At 37.5% G+C, this 25286-nt stretch overlaps 1 protein-coding gene across 3 annotated transcripts in view; it reads right to left on the bottom strand.

The window, feature by feature from the left end:
* The window catches only part of Senp6 (SUMO specific peptidase 6), an 81427-nt gene that overhangs the window by 31313 nt on the left and 24828 nt on the right, over positions 1–25286 (bottom strand). For 2 of the 3 annotated variants that reach the window (XM_021172244.3, XM_029481180.2), the window contains 6 exons: positions 23400–23545; positions 22188–22292; positions 16904–16924; positions 12059–12129; positions 4516–4658; positions 1833–2214 (listed from right to left, as the gene is read on the bottom strand). In XM_021172244.3, the coding sequence (XP_021027903.1) occupies positions 1833–2214; positions 4516–4658; positions 12059–12129; positions 16904–16924; positions 22188–22292; positions 23400–23545 (868 nt within the window). The remainder of the gene's footprint in view (positions 1–1832; positions 2215–4515; positions 4659–12058; positions 12130–16903; positions 16925–22187; positions 22293–23399; positions 23546–25286) is intronic. The other variant, XM_021172245.3, reaches the window with a different exon arrangement.

Raw genomic sequence — 25286 nt, 5'->3', positions numbered from 1 at the left:
TAAGTCTATTTCTGAGTTACAAAATATTTAAGGCTTGAAAATATCCCATTTATGTTCAAAATAACATATATTTAAAATATGTGGCAAATAATTTTCCCTTACAATGGGAAGCACTGAAATTATAACTGGTCCTAAGAAGAAGCTGTACCAATATCTGATGTTCAATAAAATCTTGCTTTATAAACATGAAGAAGACAACTGTAAGACAATTTGATCGTAGATCTTGGGCTCATTACTACACCTATCTTATTGCCCCCTGTACCAAATCCTAGAATGGCCCACAATGCACTGAGTAAAATCACAAATCCTCACTCCAGGAACACTAGGAAGAATTTCTGTCATCTATTCTACCTTCAATATTCTTTGTGTTTTGTCATAAAGTATTGGCTTAAAAATCACTTCTTGAACAATCTAAACTAATGCAAGCACAGAGACAGTCAGTTACTAATTGATTTCAATGTTGTAACACTCTTTGATGTAAAAGGTCATTTGCAACTATAAGAGTTGGGACAATGTTTTGCTCACTGCTATATTCTAGAACCTCAAACTGTGCTTCATTCAAAAAAACAACAAAAAAACATTAAAAATATCCTGGACTAACATATAGTCTTTAAAGTACACCAGTATGAGAGTAAATTCTCAGCTCAACACTCTGGTGATGCAGTGCCCATGAATTTCTTCTGTGAGTAACATTAAGAAAGGGGAGGTGGGTAAAGAAGGCATAATGCACAAACATATAGGAGCAGTTTTCTTTCTAGTACCCCACACATACATATTCACTTAATAGGGAGTAGTGTACTCGCCCTGGAGGGCCAGTACTATAGTAATATCCACTTATCTCTGATTTTGTTATCTAGTTTCACAACAAATACTGGCCTGCTATGATTTTCAAAGCTGGTTATTTGATTCAATTTCTCTCCTCTATGAAATCAGAGACTACAATGAAATCTATTTCACAGGATTGTTGCAAAGAAAGCAGGATATATAAAACTCTATTACAGGGATTGGTACATATTAACTTTTAAATCGGATGTGTACTTTGACACAGCTTGAACTGCCCATGAATTTCCACTGATTTTTTTCTATGTCTCAAATACTGTATTTAACTATAATTATTCACTATTTGTGTTATCTCCTCAAATTACTAACAAAGGTCTAGGAGACAGCTTGGTTGGCAAAGTACCCAGAACTGAATCTGATCCCCAGAACCCACATAAAAAAGTTGGGCATGGTAGTTTCTAACCCCAGCGTAGGGAAGGAAGAGACAGGATAACCCCTGGAACTCCCTGGCCAGCCAGGCTAGCTGACTCACCAAGAACACACACAAAGTCTAGATAGGAGATACAGACAAAAATACACAATACACTCGGGAGGCAGATGCAGGCAGATTTCTGAGTTCGAGGCCAGCCTGGTCTACAAAGTGAGTTGAGTTCCAGGACAGCCAAGGCTATACAGAGAAACCCTGTCTCGAAAAACCAAAAACCAAACCAAAACCAAAACAAAAAAAAAAAACCACAATAACTAGTACTTGAGCAAAAGACTGGGGCCAAGCTACTGTTTTTCTCATTTATTATTTTAACATGAGCAGAATGGGAACAAAGTCAGTTATTGCTTTTGTAACTAAATGCACAAGTTCTAATCACTTAATCCCCAAATGAAGCGTATGTGCTACAAAAAGACGCCTCTTAAAACTGTATATATACTCATTAAAAACTATGCAACAAAAATATTGGCTATTAAGTATTAATAGCACTAATCTAGTTGAGCAACGCTCGGGAGCAAAGGCAGGAGGCCGCTGGAACCCACGGGTTTTGGAGTTTGAAGATACTTACTTGGGTCGTTTAAATCTGACACGATCATCTTTCGCTCTTTTGGGTTTGTGAGTTTAGGTATTTTTCCTCCAGGTAAAATGACTTTCCCATTTGTCTGTATGTAATTATGTCTGCTATCATCACAGGTGACCAAAATATCAACTGGAATCTTATCCACACTGTTCCCATAAAATTTCTTAGCTGTTAGTCCTGTGTTTTGTGATTTCTGTCCTCCAGAGTTCTGATGAATTGATGTTCTTAGCAATGCTCCAGTAGGTTCATTCAAAGTTACGGCTTGTCGGCAATTTCTTTGCAAATCATTATGAAAAACAATACCACAACTTTGGCATTTGGTCTGACTTTCTTTTCCACATTTTGGGCAATATTCACGCTGTTCAGAAACCTTATGTCCCAAAAGAACAAAAGAAAAGACTTTGGTATTTTTACATCAGCATAAAAAAGCTTCTTTTAAAAGTCTCAAAATGCCCAGCAGTGGTGGAATACACCTTTAATCTCAGCACTTAGGAGGCAAAGGCAAGTGGATCTCGTGAGTTCAAGACCAGCATGGTCTACAGAGTGAGTTGCAGGACAGCCAGGGCTACACAGTGAAACCCTGTCTCAGAAAACCATACACACAAAACAAAAACAGAAACAACAACAAAAATCCCCAATCCCCCACAAAACAGTAAATGTAGATTACTTTGTTACACCAAGTGATGAAGCCCTGGAAGAATGATGGTGATGTGTGAAAAACAGCAGGGACAGTTTGAAAAGATGGTCGCAAACAATAGTAGGCATCATCTGAACATCAAAATATATGAAAGTTAAAGACTCTAACTCAAGTAAAAGAAGAATCCATGTGCTCATGCTGATGCAAAGAACTAACTATGGGCTAAGAGACAGTACTTGACACTCAATTATCTGGCCCAGAATTCACATCTTAGCACCCACAGAAATAAAACAATTTCCTTTTTAAAGTAATATAAAACTAAAGGGGAAAAAAGGAAAGAAATGACTGGAATCTCTGGAAGGAATGGCACACACCTTTAATCCCAGCACTGGGAAGGCAGAAGCAGGTGGATCTCTATGAGTTCAAGGCCAGCCTTGTCTACAAAGTGAGTTCCAGGGCAGCCAGAGCTAATTTGAAACAAAAAAAAAAAGAAATTGCTGGGATTATTATTATTCCACATGGAAATAGTCTAAAGAGTTGTGGCAAATAAAATGCAACATATGACCCTGAAATGAAGCCTCACCCACTAATGAATACTGTTCACACAAAATCTGAATGAAGGCATTTAGTGATCAGGACCTGCTTGGCATGCCAAACCAACGTCCTAGGTTCACAAAAAGGAGGGGAGAAAAATAAAAGAACTGGATTTTGTGGAACAGAAAGTAAGTTTAAAAATCAGTATTTCCTGGGGGCTGGAGAGATGGCTCAGCAGGTAAGAGCACTGACTGCTCTTCCCAAGGTCCTGAGTTCAAATCCCAGCAACCACATGGTGGCTCACAACCACCCGTAATGAGATCTGACGCCCTCTTCTGGTGTGTCTGAAGACAGCTACAGTGACTTATGTATAATAATAAATAAATTAAAAAAAAAAAATCAGTATTTCCTGTAAGGTGTATTGTGCATGTGTCAGTGTAGTTTCCTGTAGAGCCCAGAAGGAAACACCAGATTTTCCTCTACTTTGGTAGATTTTTTTTTTTTTAATTAAAAACAAAACCAAAAAGAAACCTTTTTTCTTTGTGTGTAACTTAGTATGAATGGAAGAAAGGAACAGGGAAGCAGGAGCGAGGGAGAGAGAGGAGTTGAGGAAGAAATTGGGGAGAGGGGGAAGAAAGAGGAGACCTGAAAAGAGAAGAATAAGAGAAATGAATAGAAACAGGTCAGAGACAACCTTGAGTTTCAATCCTTGCTTTCTTCTATTGTGAGACAAAGTGTCTTTTTGACACTAGACCCTCCTGTCTCTGCTTCCCATCTCACCCTAGGAGCCACAGTATTACACATATGGACTATCACATTTGGCTCTATATTGGTTCAGCTCCTCAGACTTGTTTGGCGAGTGCCTGTACTAACTGGGCTCTCTTTTTCCCATGCTAATTTTTAAAAAATTAATAGCTACATATGATACCTCATGCCTGTAATCAACAACTTGAGAGCTAATGCTAGAGGACTGTCATGAACTGGACGTTAGCTGAGTTTCAGGTCAGCTGGTATTGAATAAGAACCTGTCACTCAAAACAAAAGAAAACCAAATAAAACCACATATTTTTTAAAACAACCTTTTGTCTCTTTAATTTTTGGCTGATTACAATTATCTGAATTTTGTTATAGGGATGCATTGATAAATTCTGTATATAAAAAAAAACTCTGTAGTTTGGACAAGTAGAAAATGGTTTATTTAAGTCAGAAACATTTACTTAAATAGCTTTTCTTAATTTCTTTGGGTCCTATGATGAATGTAATAAGCAGTAAAGACAATGTGAATGGCTGGGGAGATGGCTGGGCAAGAAAAGCCTACAAGCCTGAAGGCCTGAGTCTGCTCCTGAGGATCCAGAGTAAAGGAACCAAGTCCCAACGGCTGTCCACACACCTCCACCTGACACGTGAACACACTCTCATGCATATATAGTCACAAAATGGATGTTAAAACAGTAATAGAACTACCAAGTGATTAGTAAGAGCAACAACGTTTCTACCTACCTCTAAAAGGGTCAAACACTTCTTTGAGGCAGGGGACAAAGGAGAAAGCTGGTAAGTGCTACAGTGCCGCTTCTGCTGGACTTTCCTCTTAATCTCAGGGTCTACATATGATTCTGACTCTTCCGCTTTCTTCATTATATGGTCTAAAGGAAGTGGGGGATGAAAAGCACTCAATTTAAATCTAATAAATTCCTCATGATCTTTGCTATAGAAGAATTAAATTCCATGTTTTCAAGTTTAAATTTTAGTTAAAATGGGATAGTGCATAGTATGTATGATAAAGAAGAACCAGGTGGCTAGTAGGCAGAAGTCCTTGCCACAACACTGACAACATGAAGTTGATTCTCAGGATCCACATGATAGAAGGGATCTCCTGAAAGTTGCTCACTTGGGTACATGCACACACACGCAATACAGGTAAAAAGACAAAAACAAGACCTTTAAGATGAAGGCAGTAATAATGCCCGAGCTACTCTTACCTGGTTTTCCCTTCTCAGCAGCCTTTCCACTGCTTCCTTAGTAGGGCAACATTTTACTTACTTGAGCAGTAAGGTAACAGAAACACTGTAATAAACCACACACATGCCTCTTTCCCTCCAACTTAGCCCTGTTCTTACATTAGAAATAAGAAAATATAGGAACTCAAACATTTACAAAGGGTTAGAAGAAAATAAACTAAACTAACTCTTAGGCTGCTCGTGTGGGCTGTGTGGTAGTAGTTGTCTAGATATCTATTTTTCCCCTAGAAATATAAGAGATTTGTCTTTATTACTTAAAGACTTACTTACTTTAATCATAACTGTATGTTTAACATAACTGCTCTATTGACCTACTCTCAACTTTGCTAAATAGTTCTACTTGAATATTTTATTCTCTTTTTTCCTATTTTTTGAGATGAAGTCCAGCTATGTTAACCATGTTGGTATGAACTCACTATGGAGTCCAGGTTGGCCTTAAAAGTGTAGGCTTCCTTCTGCTGTTGGATCCCAAATGCTAGCATAACCACACACCACTGTGTCCACCTTCCTTTGCTCTTCTGACTGCAAAGCCTCATGTGGACCCTGGACATGCCAGGACTCTGTATTTCATTCCACAGAGGTTCATTTCCCAGAGTATTTTCTTCTATTTTCTTCCATATACTCCTCTCTGTACAAGCAAAGTCCACCCAACTGAATGGTCAAGTAAGCAATCCGGTTTCCATGGCACCCAAACTGTACTTCTATTAGCACTCATTTAAAAATAGAATACTTGTTTGTATTTTTCTATTGTTGCCAATATGCTGTAAGAAATCAGGTTTTAGTCATATATTTTTCTAACACCTCAAATTACAAAAGACAAAACTGGACAAGGATTTATCACACTATTGAACAAAGACATAACTGTATGATGCATTTAAGTATGAAATTAGTGAGGTATGTGGCACAGGCCTTTAATCCCAATGCCGGGAGGTAGCGGTAGGAGCAGAGAGGCAGAGGGATTTAGAGGAAGGGGTGATATTTCTAAGTCACTTGTAATGACTTATACTTTACAATAGACATAATAAACTCAGAACCTGAAGACATAACCTACAGCCAAAGACATAAAAGACTTTAAGACAAACAAAACAAAACAAAACAAAACAAAAAACCACCATCGAGGTTTTACACTTGAAACAATAGCAGTCTACAGCATCCAAATGTTAGTGATTTTTGAGGGATACTTTACTTTGCAATCTCTAAACAAATGATCACTAAGAGCTATGCTATCCCACTCTTTGTATAAAAGAACATAGAGAACATTTTTAAAGTCAGACAGTACATGTCTTGGTCAGGGTTTCTATTCCTGCACAAGCATCATGACCAAGAAGCAAGTTGGGGAGGAAAGGGTTTATTCAGCTTACACTTCCATACTGCTGTTTATCACCAAGGAAGTCAGGGCTGGAACTCAAATAGGTCAGGAAGCAGGAGCTGATGCAGAGGCCATGAAAGGATGTTCTTTACTGGCTTGCTTCCCCTGGCTTGCTCAGCCTGCTCTCTTATAGAACCCAAGACTACCAGCTCAGAGATGGTCCCACCCACAAGAAGACCTCCCCTCTTGATCACTAATTGAGAAAATGCCCCACAGCTGGATCTCAGGGAGGCATTTCCCCAACTGAAGCTCCTTTCTCTATGATAACTCAGCCTGTGTCAACTTGATACAAAACCAGCCAGTACAGTACATAAACACAGGTGTCTAGAATATAACAACTTACTTGTAAAATTAATTTACAGCAAAATAGTCTAAAACCACGACCCTCAACAGGATATGGATTCTGAGTACTTGAAAGGCCAGGACAGACCAGACTAGCTAACACAAAGTGTGCTATAAAGAAAACCCTCCGTCCCTTTAGTCAACATGCTGCTTCCAACTTGTTTTATTTTATTTTGAGACAGGGTTTCACTATATAGCCTTGTTTGACCTGGAACTCACTAAATAGACCAGGCTGGCATTGAACTCACAGCAATCTATCTGCTTCTGCTCTCCAAGTACTGGGTTTAAAGACTTGTGACTCTACACAGTTTTTTTTTTAATTAAACTCAATTAAGCACATAAAGGAAAAATCCTTTCCTCATAAACAAATTTTCACTAGATTTTAAGGGGAAATGTGTATTACTCCACTCAGATTTTCTGCCAAATGCTTCTTACATACAAATACTATTTAAAATACAAGTAAATATAACAGTGTGCATAACATTTTAAATTGAGCATACTGTCTTCTACTTTGTATATGAATGAGAAGGGCCTAATTACAAGATTCCTGAAGACTAGAATTTGCAATGCCTGTCACCTGTAAGAAATGTAGCACTTAAACTTCTATTGTGTGCACATCTGCCAATATTTTAAATCATTTCTAGATTGCTTATGTTGTCCAATATACTATAAAAGCTATGTAAGTAGCTATTTTACAGTGTCATTTAGTAAATTAAAACAAACAAGAAGGTAAATGGTCAAGACTGATCTAATTTTGACAGACGAAATTTTCCTTTTTCAAATATAATTGATCATTGTGGCTGAAATCTGTAGGTGTGAATTCCAAAGTTATGGAAGCTCAGCCAGGCGGTGGTAGAGCACGCCTTTAATACCAGCACTTGGGAGGCAGAGGCAGGCAGATTTCTGAGTTCGAGGCCAGCCTGGTCTACAAAGTGAGTTCCAGGACAGTCAGGGCTACATAGAGAAACCCTGTCTCAACCCCCGCCCCCCCCAAAACAAAACAAAAACAAAGTTATGGAGGGTCACTGCACACAGACAGAAAGGTGATATTAAGGATTTAAGTAACCATAAAATGGACTGAGTGAATATGCAAGGATACTTTCCTTGTACATGTGAATTAAGCAGTGATTTATCAGTTGACTGTCATTGCAATCCTAAGACATAATTGTATGAAATATGTAATTAAAATGTATATATTCAACAATAGCATATAATGCCAACTAGTTCTAAACTTTCAGAGAAATATTACAAAATGAAAAGGAAGCTTAAGGAGCAAAATGAAAAGCAGAGGGGTATGGGTAGCTTATCGTATCATTATATAGGGGCTATTCTATGTGCTTGAAAAAATTAAATTATTACCAAACAAAACAAACAACAACAAATCCAATGTGTATTAACAAAACCTAAAATATTTACACTTAATAGCTTATGAGCATTAACTTAGTTCATGAGATTGAACTCAGAAGTTCAATCCACAAAGTGGATTATCTTCTAGACTTTGCACATGGGATGTAATACTTGGGCTATACACACACACACACACACACACACACACACACACACACTAATAAATAAACATAAAAAATGTAAAACTAAATCATCTTACATGTCAGGAACCTAATTTTTATTTACATTTTAAATTCATTTGATGGTGGTGGTGGTAACATGTATAATATGTTTGACTACAGGCATGTACACACCATGGTGCACACATGGAGGGCAGTCTTGTAGTGAAGTCTCACCTTCCACCTTTAAGAATATGAGAGATCAAATTCAGGTTGTCTAACATAAGTACTCAAATATTTTTTTCCACTGCCCTCACCTTGTTAGTATCACAGTGATTTTTTTTTTAAAAGGCAAAAATATTCCAGGAACTATGATAGAAACATGTCTGCAGTCTTCAAAGGAAATACTAAAATTAAATGTGATTTTCATGCAGCATTCTATCCAATCTGCTAGTATCCTATAACCAGGCATTGATCTACCTGCTTAACACAATGGAGGGCTCCATTACCTCTAATATAACTAAAGAGAAGAGGTAGCATCTCAATGTAACTTTTATATTCCTCTCATGATGTGTACAGCTTGGGCTGAAGAAGTTCAGTTGGTAGAGTGCTTATGTGGCATACACAAAGCTCTAGGTCTGATACCCACCACTACAGAAGACAAGAGCCACTCTAGGATCTGAGACTCTTAAACACCTCTCCCGAAAATGCTTATAATTTAAATATTTTCCTGCAATTTGTAAGTACCGCTAATAATGCAAAATAAATAAAAACAGAAAATTACCATTAGACAAAAATCAGCAACTGTTGCATGAATGAGGAACAGGCTCATCAGGACCCACTAATGAAGCTATGGATGATGGTGCAATCCTATAATCCCAGCAGTCCAGGGGAGTAAACAGAATTGATCACGGGCAGTTTGAGGCTGAGCCATGTGAGGCTGTCCGAAAAGTTCAACACCCCTCCCCTCAACACTCACCAACGGATGCTAAATCCCAGAGAGAAAAGTTAAGGCCGAACAGGAGTTCTGCAGTACCTCAGAATTATCAAAGACCTTTACTGAGAACCAAAGGAAATGCTAATTTTACAGTGATGAAGGCTGGAGCGACTACTCTGACTGTAACAAAGTGATTGTGACTAACATCAGCCGTAGCAAACACATGGCATTTGTAATTCCTGATCTGATGCACTGGGAAAGGCGCATTGTTTCTGTCAACGCTGTCAGAAACCAGCAGAGGAGCAGCTTCAGCTTTCAAACCGCCCAACCCAAACCATGGGGCGTCACAAACGCAACTCACCCATACTCATGGAAATGATCTAGAAACCTAAAATACAACTGATTGCAATGTGGAAAAGGCATCAATGAAAAACGTTTACTTGTGAACAAGGTCAACAGCTTAGCAAATAATCTTAAAATGAGACAGACCTGTGGTGGCATGTGCCAAAAATACCATCATTCAGAAGGCTAAGGGAGAAGATCAATAGTTTGAACTAACTTGAGCTATACAGAGTGCTATGCTGGCCTAGACTATGTAATGAAACTGTGTCAAAAAGCAAACAACAACACACAGTGAACAAATAAGCAAACACCTTAGACTAATCTTCATTTTGACAAGTACTGAATAAAAAAGGTATAGCAAGAATGAAGAATAAATAGGAACCATTGTGTTCCTTTTGCTACTTTAATTATTATACTCTACAATTATTTCAAAGTGAAAAACAAACAAAATCAAAGATTATTCCTAATTCCTTAGTGAGTAGTATTCAGTGGTGTTTTGTTTGTCTGACTGTTTGTTTGAGACAGGGTCTTACTATATAGCTTTGGATAGCCTGAACTTATTAGGGGGCCCAGACTGGCCCCAAACTCACTGAGATCTACCTACCTCTGCCTCCAGAGTGCTGGGATATAAGGTGTGTGCTACAATGCCCAGCTGAATAAATATTGTTGGATATTACTGAATATTGTTGAATAAACTGTAGGTGTTCTAACAGACTGGCTAAATGCATCTACAATATGGGTCCACTCTGCTTCTCGGAAACGCATTTATCAAATGAGAATAGCATTGCACATTCTTCTTTGAAGATCAACCTAACTTTGTACTTTGACCCGGGTTAAGCCTGGGCAAGTAATTCAGTGCTTCTCTGGAACTATTTGCTGTTCTGTACAAAATATAGGTATAAAATCTAAACTTAGAGGAATCTTCCACAAGAAATAGGACATAACTACATAACAAATATAATGTATTTAACATAGCAAGTGGAATGGAGTCAGTGTTCGATTAAAAAATGAATGTGTAACAGAATGGATGTTGAAGAAGGTGGTCACTATTGCTAAACTCAATTTATTAATGTAACTGTGCACTGCAAAGTATATTATTCAAATTTAAAGTGAATAATACAAGATAATGAGTTAGAACTGAGGATGAAAATTTTTTATCACAGTGGTATATTCAATGCATGTGTACCAAAGTTTGGAATTAGGAATCACCATGTTTTTGTTAAAGATTGAAATATTAATTAAAGATTAGCTACAGCTTTAAAATAGTTTTATATTTAATAGTATCAGTTTTATATTAATGCACAAATAACATGTACTTCTCATGCAGAATCATCAAGATGTGGCTTGTCTGTAAACAAGTAGGACACATGTTAAGCAAGCTATTATATAAGGACTGTGCAGATGGCCAGACTAAGTGCCCAGCACCCATGTTACACAGCTCACAACTTCCTTATATTGTAGCTATAGCTCTAGGAAGATATGAAGCTGCCTGCCTCTATGGGCAGCAGTACAAATGCATACACCTCACACAGACACATGTACACACAGAGTTAAAATTAACAAAAATCAATCTAATAAACAAATAAACAATCCATTCTAGATTGGGCTTAGCAAAATATGCCTTTCAATTTCTTCCACCCCTGAGATTAAGGGAGAAAGATTAAAGACAGCTGAAACAGAGAAACCTTGATCTCAGAACAATAAACAGAAATGATGCTGAGCTGGCTGGATGGCTCAGAGAGTAAAAGCACTTGCAGTGCAAACTCAACCACTGGAGTTATATGCCAGGACACATATAAACTCAGCCACTGGAGTTATATGCCAGGACGCATATAAACTCAGCCTCTGGAGTTATATGCCAGGACACATATAAACTCAGCCACTGGAGTTATATGCCAGGACACATATAAACTCAGCCACTGGAGTTATATGCCAGGATGCATATAAAAGAAAAACTAAGGAGTGTGTGCATCTGTAATCCCAGCACTCACTCCTAAGGTGGGGTGACAAGGGGAGGGAGTGGCCTGTACGCTGGAGTACACAGTGGGGCAGACTACCTCAACAAGGGAAAGGAAAATGTTGTCTTCTGACCACCACACAGAGCCCATTGCATCCAATTCCATATACCCATTAAAATAAATAAAATGACTATTTTATATAAGGAAAAATCAATTTGTTGGTGAAATACATTTGATACATGTTATTTGTGCATTAATATAAAGCTGATACTATTAAATATAAAACTATTTTACAGCTGTAGCTAATATTTAATACTTCAATCTTTAACAAAAATATAACATAATCCAGGGATTTTAAACTACTCACCTAATTGTACAACCACCCTGACAATATATGATCACAGTTAAAATTTTTAAAAAATATGAAATCTGTTATAAAGTAACAGTTTTCAACATGATTTCTAGTAGGTCCCAGAGTATTCTGAAGCTAGTATCTATATTCTCTCTCTTTGTACTTCTCATGCAGTAATTCAAAACCCTTCATAGGTTAACAAACAAAATTGTATACTCACCTCCACCTTGGCCATGACTTAACATTATAGGGCTGTTTTCAGCTTTGTGGACATAAGGTGGGTATTCTTTCCTACAAGAGGAAATGTTTATGATTTCATTTAAATAGAAAATAAAGCTTTCAAAACGAAAAGTCTAAGGAACAGTTAAAATACATTTATTCAGAGAAACCATAGTTTGTCGTGTTAAAAATTGATTGTATAAAATACATTCAAATTATTGGTTTTTCAAGGAAGTCTTTAATTTTTTGTTTTTTAGATAAGTGCCTCACTTTTCTCATTTATGGTCTCAAACTGCCTAATACAAGTGTCCCTCGAGTAGCTGGTACTCCAGACACTACCTTTAGCCAGTTTTTTTTTTTGGAAGCTACGTATTTATTCCTCCAATGTAAAATTTAGACCTTTTCTCTTGAAACTGCCTTTTAACCAATTTATGACATTCACATTAAAAATACTATCAGTTTGAACAAATTACCCAGCAGAATACCAAAAATAAATAAATAAATAAATAAAAATAAAGATATAAAAATAATCAATGAATAAAATAAATATTGACAAAAAAATGAATATTAAATAAAACTAGTCTTGAAGACTATCATTACAAAAATGTATCAAACAGATCCATGAATTATAGAACAAGTGAAGTCTAGCTCTTATCTTGTCATGGGATATTATACACTTGTCTAAACATATTAAACTATTCTGTCAAACAATATACAGTTAGCTATCATTATTTTAGAAGGGGTCTCATTATATAGCGCAGTCTACCTTCAAACATGCAATCCTCCTGCCTTCATGCTGGAAGTACAATTATAAGCCACTGCCCTTGGTTCAACATAGACCATATAATAAACCTAACTTGAATAAGTAAATGTCCTAGATAGTATACTTCTTTAAATCTAAAATGCTAATTTTGAGAAAAAACAAACAAACAAACAAAAAAAACAAAAAACAAGCATGTTGTGTCTAGTATTGAGAGAAAATCACCATAGAAAGAAAAAGCAGCACTAACTCAGGAGTTCTAACAGATACTTTCCAAGCCTGGGTAAGTATATTCAAATACTTATTTTACATCAGCAGGAAATTAAAGAAGCTATATTATTTATTTATAAATGTTCACACTAGTGTTCAGTAGCTTCTATCCAGTTAAGAGCAACGTAATTCATTGATTATATAAATCACAAATGAATACTTTCAAGGATTTAATATTTCCACATAACACTCAAAATATGAATGACAAAGAAAATATTACTAAAAGGAGATGGTATCTGTAAGAGCAATGAGCAGACAATGAATGCTATGTGCTACATACCAATGTTCAAAAGTTTACTATTAACTCCATATTCTCTTGGTAACCTTGCAAGCTATACATTATCAACATTTTTATAGATGAAAAGCTGAGGGACAATAAAATTAATTAGCTGGTCCATAGCCCCACAATTATAAAATGACAATTTTAGAATTGAATCCCAGCAAAGTGTGTCAGCAACAATGACTAGAGCAGTATCAGGAACATGTGAACAATTTTTACTCTACCAAGATTTAAAAATCTGTGATGACATAAACTGTACGGGTAGGAAAAAGACCTGCCTTTCATGTAGTGGTAGCAATGGGATGAAGAAAAGAGAGGTGGAGATTTAGCTCGATGGATGCTAGTTTGCCTAGCATGCACAAAGTCCTTAGTTTGATCTCTGCACTGTATAGTTTGTTTGTGTGTGTGTAATTATGTATGTATGTATGTATGTATGTATGTATGTATGTAGCACTCAAGAGATAGAGACAGGAAGACCAGAAGTTGAAGTTCAAGGTTAGGACTAGAGATGGTTCAGCAGTTACATGAAATCTTAACTTCTCTTGCAGAAGTTCTCATGCACACAGTCACCTACAGCTCCAGTTACTGGAAGAATTGGAAGAGTCAATACTTCCAACCTTCAAAGATACCTGAGCTCATGTGCCCATACCAGAGGAAAATGCATAATACATACAATTATTAATAATCATAAATCATAGAAAAAGGTCAAGGTCATTTCAACTACATAAAATTCTAAGCCAATCTGGGATATATAAAGACAATGTACCAGAGAAAAAGGAGGGCTAGTAGCCTTGCTAGTTAGCTGTCATCGTGCAGGAAAGTACTAACTAGGAAGGAAAATTACCACTGACACTTGCTATGAACCCTATGAGCTATATATAATGCCAATCTGCCGTGCAGAACATACCCACTGGCGCAACAGTGGATGAAGTTACTGGGGTACCCAACTCTTTGCTGGTTAGGTTTGAGGTCCTCTGCACAGGAGGGAACTCACACTGGTACTATAGACTGGGTCAAAGTTCTTGACTGGGAAGGTCACAGGTCCTGGTAGGTAGCCTACTGCTGATGGTCTGCCACATAAACATCCCATCAGCCTGCCTTGTCAGTATGTTTATACACACTATGTACCTACAGGACAGTGCGGCCCCAGCCTTGTCCAGAGAAGTTTCTACTTGTAATAGATAACAGTGACGTCAGAGACTCACCAATGACCAAAGTGTTAAGAATAAGTGACTGCTGAGTGTTCAGCTCTAAACATGCAGCACTCTCCACGCACACTCACTCTAGCTCACATACACGGGCTTAGGAAACACTGGGGAAAGTGGTAGGAGAATGCAAGAGCTGGAGAACGGGGAGTAGTGGTGTGAAATGTTATTTTCTGGGCATAAGAGGGCAGTTTGCACTCATGAGCTCACAGTAGTGTAGTTTCCCTACATGAGACCTGCAGAAGCATGGGCCTATCAACATTCCACCATGGGAGGGAGGGAAAGAACTCATGGAGCTCCCTCTTTCCTTGAGGAGCCAGGAGCAGTTAATGGTTACTGAGGGAAGGGCCAGCAGTGTATCTTAGTGTAGTAGCAAGTGGTGAGTTGTCCTTGCTGAAATAAAAAAATCCCTCACCTATGCTCATGCAAGCAATTCTAATTAAATGCAGTGGGCTGCGCATGTCAGTGGGGGTGGGGGGAATAGAAGAAGAAGAGGGAAGGGAGGAAGAGGGAGGAGGGGAGAGAAGAGAGGAGGTAGGGAGAACCCTGTTAGGAAAAGGAGGCTGGGAAAGAAGAAAAGGTAATGGTAGAGATCAGTTCATACTGTGTATAAAATTGTGAGTCAATTTTAAATGTTCAAAATCCATTTTTCTAAAGGCCTCATTTTCAGCATCTAGCTCATCATGGTGGCACATGCCTGTAACCCCAGCTTTTAGCTCAGCATGGCAGCACATGCCTGTGGCTCATGCCTGTCATCCCAGCAGCTGGAAAGGCACAAGGGTCAGGAGTTCAAAGTCAGCTGCAGCTTCACAGTGAGGTTAAGGCCAGCATGAAAATCAACCTTAAAAAGTATGCTGGGCTCCTAACTATACTAAACTTAAAATATACATGTTTCATACAAAAAAGATACAATAAGGAAGCCAGAAGCAAATATAGCAATACTGCCACTGGAATTCTCTGTCTCCCATTTTTTAAAATATGGGCAACAGACAAAGTAAATATTTTGAAATGCTGAATATCGTTAAAAGAAGTCCACAACTATTAAGTTATAAGCACTCTGAAAAATAAAATGTATATTCTGTACAGTAAGCTATGTATGCTCTTTACTATTTGACACTCTTTTCTACCATGCACTGCTAATAAGAATGAATACATGATGATCATGTAATACCCACAATGCTAAAATATGTTACAATATATGTTTTCTTTCCAAATCTTCCTGCATGCTTTTCAACACAAGAAAAATAAACTGCTCTTAAATTATACTAAAATGAAGCCATGGCTGGGTGGTGGTGGCACACATCTTTAATCCCAGCACTTGGGAGGCAGAGGCAGGCAGATTTCTGAGTTCAAGACCAGCCTGGTCTACAGAGTGAGTTCCAGGACAACCAGGGGAAACCTGTCTCAAAAAAAAAAAAAAAAAAAAACAAAAAACAAACCAGCTCCACCCCCCAAAAGCAGGCATAAAAATATTCCTCAAGCTTAACATAAAAATGTTTCCATCTGCATCCCAGAGATCAAACTCAGTTTGTCAAGCTTATTGGCAAGCACCTATCCCTGTGACTCCTCCCTCTCACGGCCCAGACTGAGCTTGCACAACTTGGATCCTACTGCTTCAGCCTCCCTCCCTCCCTCCCTCCCTCCCTCTCAAGTCCTGAGATTACAGGTTGTAAACCACCACACTGGCCTACCTTGGCCTTCTGTCTAAGGTAACCTTTGCCTGTTTTCTATTCTAAAGCTACCATTTTCCCCCTTACTATATATACTTGGCAACAAATTCAGTCCACACTCAAATGATAGCAACATTTACATACTTCACCTAGAATTATTCTGTAAGAAAAAGTTGCCCCTCCCCCCCAGTCCAGTCTACAGAGCATGCTAAATTATACTGCAAATCTAACCCAGTCTACATAGTGAGTTCCAGGATACAGACAGGTCGTCTTGCTTTTTATATTTAGCCCCTACTGTCCTTGATCTCCTGCTCCTCGTGTCTTAGTTTACTCATGTCTCCTGGCACAAAGATTCTGATGATTTAACTGTATGTAACCTTACTATTAAGGCACTGAAAATTTTACTTTTAAAGAACACTAGTGAGACATCAGTATAAACATAATATAATATTAATATAATATAACCATCCATGCAATAACATATGTACTGAGAATTATACTGAAACATCACCCACATACCAAAATATAGCAATGTACTATTAATCGGTTTCCTGTCATTAAATAGTAAGCTTTAGCGATGAACTCCAATTCAGGGTAATATTCAAAGCAAATAAGCTGATATTTTACTGCTACACCCATGTTCTAATTTCATTAAGCTTACCTTTCTTTTCGGTCCTGATTGCTTAAAACATGAAAAAGAAAAAAATGTAAGAGAGGAGACTTCATTGTTGATATGTCATTGCAGTTGTAATTATTGCAGTTAACAAGGCAAAACTATTAATATGAGTAATTTGTTTTAACAATATTTTGCATATACTATATGTTAACGATTGCTTTTTTTTAATTGTCACCAACATAAAATAATTTAAGTAGTCACATATTTAACAGGAAAACATGGATGCACAAAACCATGAAAATTCTCAAAGGGGTTTTACTTATAAAGCATTTAATAACATTATTTTTATGACAGTCAATAGACATAATTTTCAAGAAATAATGACATTTCCTGGAAGTTATTAAAAAATTCCAATAATTTTAAATTTATTATATCAGATACAAAGTTTTTAAGGCTAAAACTTGTTTAACACAACAGTCTTAGGAGAAATATTATATTTTATTTAGTACACAAGACAAAGCCTAGGCTTATAATCCTATTCTTATCACAAATTTGTGGAGAAACACAACTCATGGAAACTCCAGAAACCATGAGATACACAAGAGTTACACTACAGTCTGGAGTTTACAATAAAACTCCCATTCTGAAAATATGTTCCTCAACATAGAAAGGCTTAGATGTTCAAAACTCTAAGTAAGACATAAATAACAAAATCTTGAAACTACAGGACCTCATTCCTCTCCTGGGAGCACACAAGTAAGCTGACAGTACAATCCAGCAAATTAAGAAAAAAAAAGCACTGTAAATTCCATAAGAGCAGCACTCAAAAGACACATTAAAACTGTTCTCACAGTGAAGAAACAATATATCTGCACTAATATATCGGAAACTTTATCTTCACTACAAAATATATCTGTCAAGTGACAAGAAAATATCGCATTCCTATTAAAGTCAAGGAAATATAAACACACAAGTTCAAACAAACTAGTCTCTGTCTCTGTCTCTCTCCCTCCCACTCCCTCTCCCCCGACCCCTCTCTCAGCTACAGTCCCAGGAAATGTTAAGCACCTAAGTGAGATACTTCTAACATCAAAACATAGATCCCAAGAGGTAAACAGAGTTTAGAATTCTGTTGTTTCTAAAACTCACCTGTCCAAACCCAGAAAGTATAGAGGCTAGAACAAAGATAAAGACATAGGACTGGTTCTCCCTGATAAACCAAGAGATGTAGGAAGAGAAAACTATTACTACCTCTGTTTTCTTATCCATGAGGAAATTGCATTTTAGAGACAGAGAACTTCACTCAGTGGGAGTAAAAAACTCTCATGTTCCATCCTCAGCAGCACACAGATTCACACAATATACACACACAACACACACATACACATGCTGTCTAATTTACAAGTATTCACAAGAAGCTGCAATGTATATACTATCAAATCTCACTCTAGAAGGGGTGTATATATAAAAATAGATAAAACACGTGGAAGTTATTATTAATAACATAGGACTTGAAAGTGTCAGGTTTTTGAACCACTTCATACAAAATGGAAAGGAAAAGTTTCTTTTAACTAAGGCTGTACTAGTAGTCTTAAAAACGGCTCTGAGGTTAGAGCTGATATTGCTCTCACAGAGAACCCAAGTTTGACTTCTGGTTTCCATGCCAGGGATGCACAACTGCCTACCATTCTGGTTCCAGAGGACCTAGTACCTCTGCTGGCTCTGAGCACTTGTAGATGCATAGCTCACACAGACACATAATTAAAAACAAAAACAAACAAATCTTAAAATAAAAACTTCAAAATAAAGGGGAAGAAAAACACACTGGTTTAGTTCTGATATTTTTGTATTGATTTAGGACTTTAAAACTTCACCCACGCCGGGCGTGGTGGTGCACGCCTTTAATCCCAGCACTCGGGAGGCAGAGGCAGGCGGATTTCTGAGTTCGAGGCCAGCCTGGTCTACAAAGTGAGTGCCAGGACAGCCAGGGCTACACAGAGAAACCCTGTCTCGAAAAACCAAAAAAAAAAAAAAAAAAAAAACTTCACCCAAGGTGGACTATCCATTAGAAATGAAATCTTGCTTATTCTAGGACCCAGTTTTTCATGTATGGTTTTATATGTTTTGTTTTGTGTGTGGGGGTGGGGTGGGAGGATGCCTGTGAGAAAAGATATCAAAAAAGGCTGGCTTCTAACTCATGATTCTAGGGCTTTAGGCTTCTAAGCAGTAAATTAGAGACATGTGCCACACCTCACTGCAGTAAACGTGTTTCTAAAGACATTTATTTACTTCTCCCTTACAAGGTTTGGGTTTTTTTTTGTTTGTTTGTTTATTTTTTTAAGACAGGGTTTCTCTGTGTATCCCTGGCTGTCTTGGAACTCACTCTGTAGACCAGGCTGGCCTGTAACTCAGAAATCCGCCTGCCTCTGCCTCCGGAGTGCTGGGATTAAAGGCGTGCGCCACCACTGCCCGGCAGGTTTTTTTTTTTTTTTTTAATCAATCCTTTAAAGAAAGCTAAGAAAAATTTTTGATCAGAAAATGAAATTACAAATAAAACAAAAACTATAAAATGTGCTAGGTTTTAAGTCTGCTTAAATAAAGTAGAGTGAAGCTGCAATGAAAACAGACACAAGACCTGCAGTTCATTTTTCTACTACCTTCCTTAGCACTGTAGTGCATGAGTCTATCTTTAATACAGAAAGAACTTTTAGAATAGCAGTAAGAATGAGAAAGTTAATCATCTGCCCCAATGATATAAAACTGATGTAATATTTAACAATCCTCCTTCATGCCCTTTTCAGATTTTTTTAAAGTAATAAACTTCCTTAAAAGCTACTCATTACGATCATGTAGGTCTGACTTAAAAAATAAAATAAAATAAAATAAAATAAAAGCCCCAATACTCTCCAAAAACTATTCTGTGAACTAACAAACTGGCAACATTTTTTAGATTTCAAATTAAGACTTAAGAAAACAACAACATTTAAGAGAAATCAGAAAAGACAATCCTTTTCTCTTTAGGCCTCGCCACTGTGCTCGGGGCCTCTGAAGCACACTCACAGTTAAATGTCCGTGCAGCACAGCACAGCACAGCTCTACTCTGGGATATTCTCACACTTAGTTCACATAGCTGTGCTACTGAACAAACCTAAGCCTCTGTTTGCTAGGGGTGGAGAGGTGCTGGGGATAGAACCTAGGGCTTAGTAACCCTGACTAGCCTTAAACTCACTAGCCCAGATGTCCTCAAATCCATGGCATTCTGTCTGCCTCAGCTGGATCCTGAGTGCTAAGACTGCAGGCAGAGCCCACCACATACGGATTCATTTATCCGCCTTCCTGTCCTTAAAAGTCATTAGTAAATGGTGGGATTCTGCCATAGTAGTCTTTCAAATACACTGTTCTTCATCTATACCCATGTTGTAAAATACAAATCACTTTGCTTTTTGAAGGAATAAAACCGAGAGGAACTTTCAATGACTAGACTTTGGACTTCAAAATCCTTTAAAAGCCAGGTCACAGAATTTAAAAAAATAAAAATAATAAAATAAAATAAAAAAATAAAAAATAAGCCGGGCGTGGTGGCTCACGCCTTTAATCCCAGCACTCGGGAGGCAGAGGCAGGCGGATTTCTGAGTTCGAGGCCAGCCTGGTCTACAAAGTGAGCTCCAGGACAGCCAGGGCTACACAGAGAAACCCTGTCTCGAAAAACCAAAAAAATAAAAAAATAAAAAAATAAAAAAAAATAAAAAATAAGTGAATAGAAAGTGTGTTTACTCTTACACAGACAGACATGAGCAGATGGTCCTGTTCATCTGAATCTCTAAAGTTTTCTTTACTGCTCCTAAGCACTCTGGTTACATATTTTCACTCCTGTAATATGAATTAATTCCAGGGGCTGAAGAGAGCTCAGTGGGTAAGAGCACTGACTGCTCTTCTGAAGGTCCTGAGTTCAAATCCCAGCAACCACATGGAGGCTCACAACCATCTGTAATGAGATCTGATGCCCTCTTCTGGAGTGTCTGAAGACAGCTACAGTGTACTTATGTATAATAATAAATAAATCTTTGGGCCAGAGCCAGCAGGGACTGAGAGAACAGGGCTGACCATAGCGTGCAGAGGTCCTAAATTCAATTCCCAGCAACCACATGAAGGCTCACAACTATCTGTACAGCTACAGTGTACTCAAATAAAATACATAAAATAAATAAATAAATCTTAAAAAAAAATAAGTTAATTCCAGTTACCAAAAACCATTGGTCTTCAAATATCATTAGGTCTTCTAAATATCACTACACATACAAGGTACAAGACAGGCAAAGACCTAGGATAAAACAAAACACAAGCCAGCCTTCTGACTCGGATCTTTCTGTGTGACCACACATCTTACTTTTGATCCTTGATCCTTATGTTAGAGTCCCATGCTGGCCAGGGAGCCTGCACTGTTTGTGCACCCTACATTACATAAAGCAAAGTTTTGGTATGATCAGTAAATTCTCTCTTTTGTATTTAATTTCTTAAGAATCTTATGTGAAAACTACAGTGAAACATTTTAAAAACCAAATGGAGAAAATCACCTTAAATTACCAGAAAGATTTAATAATTTTAGGTTAAAGATCTATTCTAGTAAATCTACATAATCATCATATATAGCAAGTTTCTAAGGTTTGAAAAAGTTATTTATTTTTTGAATAAATAACAAGCTTAAAATAAAGGTCACCAAATTGTACACCAAATATAAATGTTATCAGTTATAATACAGTATTTACAGCGAAAGGCTAACTCCTAGGGTCAAAGAACTTTGAATCAAATGAAAGGAGATGATAACATTCTAAAAATGATTCTGAAATAGTTCAAAATCATTTAAACCTTTTCCCAACATTACTTTCAATACTTTAAGGATGAAACAGCATTGTCAACATCAGTGAAAACTCCTACATGTATAAAAGCAACCAAATACTTAAAATTAATAGAATTTGCTTGATACACTGAAATCTTATACAACAAGAAAAATAATAAAAATTAGTTTTGCTCCTTAGGCCAACTAAGTACAGTTCAATCCAGTACAGTAAGGTCAGTATTACACATTGGCTTTATTAGATATCTTCTTAGATCTAAAAAGTAATACAACAAATGGCTCTTATTTTAAATTCTCCTCAAAAATTTGAGTTTCTAAAAAGCAAGTATAAAATAAAATATAACAGGTCTCATGAATTATTTTGAAGATATACTTCAAGACAATGGAAACTGCCAAGTTCCACCCATAAAAGGGGTGTGAAATCTTCTATTTAAAAAGAGGGAATCACACAGTCAAAGACAATGAGGCCCTCACCTCTGAGCCGCTGTTCTGATGCCTGGTGTCTGCGAGTGAGCATGATGGAAGCGCCTCCCATGAACCACAGTTCCAGAACATAATGCTGTAGCTGGTGTGTTTTCACTGCACAGTAAAAAAAGAGAGAGAGACAACAGTTTGAACAGGCAAAAAATTGTATACACATTGACAAAATTATCATCTAAAATCCGAGTGCAAACCCAAATTGTACACTAAAATTAAAAAAAAAAAAAAAAAAAGCCCAATTAAGCATCTCCAGTTGTCCCCTAGGAGACTTTCTGATATCTTTTCAAGTATTTCCAAACTCCTCAAGGGAAAAGAATAACTGGGATAGCAGAGTGGAAGTCCAAGGTCTAAAACTTGAATTCTGCTACTAAAGTGAAAGTTGCTTGATGTTTATATATCTTACTTAGCTATCTATATAGAAATAAAGAAGAAACAAAAGAGTAATTTTAAAGTTCATTTATGGGATGTTACTGATATCAATAAATAGCTTAGTCCTAGGATAACAATGATATACTACCATAGCTACTAGGAAGAGAACATTTTATCTGAAGAAAAGGAATAAAATCTTTTAAGAGAAAAACAAGACCCTTGTTGAGATGATCTGAACTAAGATGTGCTAAGTGAGGTGTGAATATCTACGTTATGGGGTTTCAGACTTCTAAAATTGTGACTGATTTTCTACATATGGTAAAGAAAATGCATGAGATGTCCCACACTAAAATCCTGATTCAGGACTGAAGAGATGGCTCAGAGAATAAGTGCTTGAGAACTTGAATTCAGATCCCTAGCATTCTTGTAAAAAGCCAGACTCAAAACTGCGTGTGGACCCCAGCACTGCCAAGGTAAGGACATATAGATCAAAGGGCCTCACTGGTTAAAAGATTTGCTGAAACTGTAAAATGAAGGTTCAGTGAGAAACCATGTCTCAAAAAAAATTAAGGTATAGGCTAGGAATGTTAGCGCCTATTTTTAACCAGCATTCACATATAGACACACTCACACGCACACACAAATAGATGCTTGGCAAAAAAAAATTTTATGATTCAAAGAATCTATGCAACGCACCAACAAATTCGAAAGAAATTTGAATTTGGCCACAAATGTAGTTTAGCTTCTAATGTTAAACTCTCTTTACCTTCTCTATAGTGAAGCATCTACACATCTATCTTTCTATTTTTAAAGACTTTATTCAACTTTTAAATGTACCTCAGTTTCTTATTGTTGCTTAACATGTTAAGTCCAATTGGGTTGCCTTTCAAAGTTTTAAAGCCGTCAGTCTTGTTCCGCCTTACATAAGTCTTCAAGATGAAATCACCAGAACTAGTAGCAACAATTTCAGATCTCCGATTTAACTGCAAAAAGATCCACAGATGTTAAAGAGTCAATATATACCATCATGTGATAATTTACCAACAATTTCTCAAACTCATTAGTTTAAAAAACAAGCCAGTTATGACAGCACATGAGGTGGAGGCAGGCCAGCCCTGGCTACACACTGAAAAAGCCAGTTAGATGGCTAGATAGGCAAAGATACCACCAAGTCCCACAAATGAGAGTTTGGACCCCAAGGCTTAAAATACAAGTTCTTCTCTAACCTACACACGCACACACAAATGTAATCAAACAATTTAAATGTTAATAGAGGAAAATGGTCTCTAACTTCAGCACTCTTCAGACTGGGAAGTAAAGTCAAGATGACTGCCACAAATGTAAGAGCAGCCTGGTCTATACAGTGAGTTCCAGGCCAGGCCAGGCTATTACAGTGAAACTGTCTCAAAGAAAGGAAAAGAGAAATGGGAAGAAGAAAGAAGAGAAGGGAAGGCAGCATAGGGAAGGAAAGGAATGGAAAAGAAAACTGGTACACAGCTACTAGAGACACAGGGAAGGGGATGGTGAGAACAAACCTGAGTAGAAACAGTTTGGTCTTTTTCTTCTAAAGACAGTGAAGTTGTGAAAGGAACAGGGAATATAGTATTTTTCTGTTCATATGAATCTCCTCCAAAATACTTAGAAAATTAAGATAATAGGTCTTGGACTAGTTTTCTCTCTACAAAGCAAAACCAAAACAAAACAATAATAATAAAAAAAAAAAACAACTAAGATTTCCACTGTTTGACAGGCTTGCTGCTATCAATAGAACAGTACTGCAAAATATGTGTCTTTGCCTCAGCATCCAAGTTTCTACATCAATACAAACTGAGGTGATGTCTGCGCCGTCATAGGTACAAACATCATCATAACCACATGACAACAAGAGCCTGGTGAACCCTAACATCTAACCACACTATCTTTGGTACATTCTCTGAACAAGATAGTTTCCAACACTAGGGTCCTCAGTTCTTTTCTTTTAATAGGTCTGAGTGTTTGCCCAAATACATGTTAGGTGGACTGTGTGGGAAACTGGTACCTGAGGCTAGAAGAGGCATTGGATCTCATGGACCTGCAGTTATAGACAGTGAGTTATATGAGCTATTGTGTGGGTGCTTGTGACTGAACTCAGGTCCTCCACAAGAACAGCAAGTACTCTTAACCACCACACTGTCTCTCCAGCTCCAGTTATAACAACACAGCCCCAACTCTAAGTGATAATTTCTTCAAACACACACACACACACACACACACACACACACACACACACACATCTAGTTTACTAGTTTTGTTTATATTATCTATTTACCAATTTCGTGTATGTAGTTCCCTTCTTCAAACAGCAAACAGGCATAGCAAGCAGTTTACACCCATCTTACCTTGGCCTTATCTATTTTAATATCTTCCTCCCTCTTCCTCCTTTAAAAAACATTCCTAGCCCAGCAGTGATGGCACATGCCTTTGATCTCCAGCACTCAGGAGGCAAAGGCTGGCAGATCTGGGTTTGAGGCCAGCCTGGTCTACAGAGTGAGTCCCAGGACAGCCAGGGCTATACAGAGAAACCCTGTTTCAAAAATCCAAATAAACAACTAAACAAACCAAGCCAAACCATCATGGTGTTACTATGGGCTCTAGTCTAGGATTGTAGAGCACGTGCTTGGTATGCACAAAGTCCTGGAGACCCCCAGTTCTGGTCCTCATGTCTGTAGAGCAAACACTTCCCAC

The sequence above is a fragment of the Mus caroli genome, unplaced genomic scaffold (assembly GCF_978045245.1).
Source record: "Mus caroli unplaced genomic scaffold, Mus_caroli_1 scaffold_11, whole genome shotgun sequence".
NCBI classification, from domain to species: domain Eukaryota; kingdom Metazoa; phylum Chordata; class Mammalia; order Rodentia; family Muridae; genus Mus; species Mus caroli.
The sequence above is the reverse complement of the archived record's forward strand: the minus strand, read 5'-3'. Positions and strand labels throughout refer to the sequence as shown.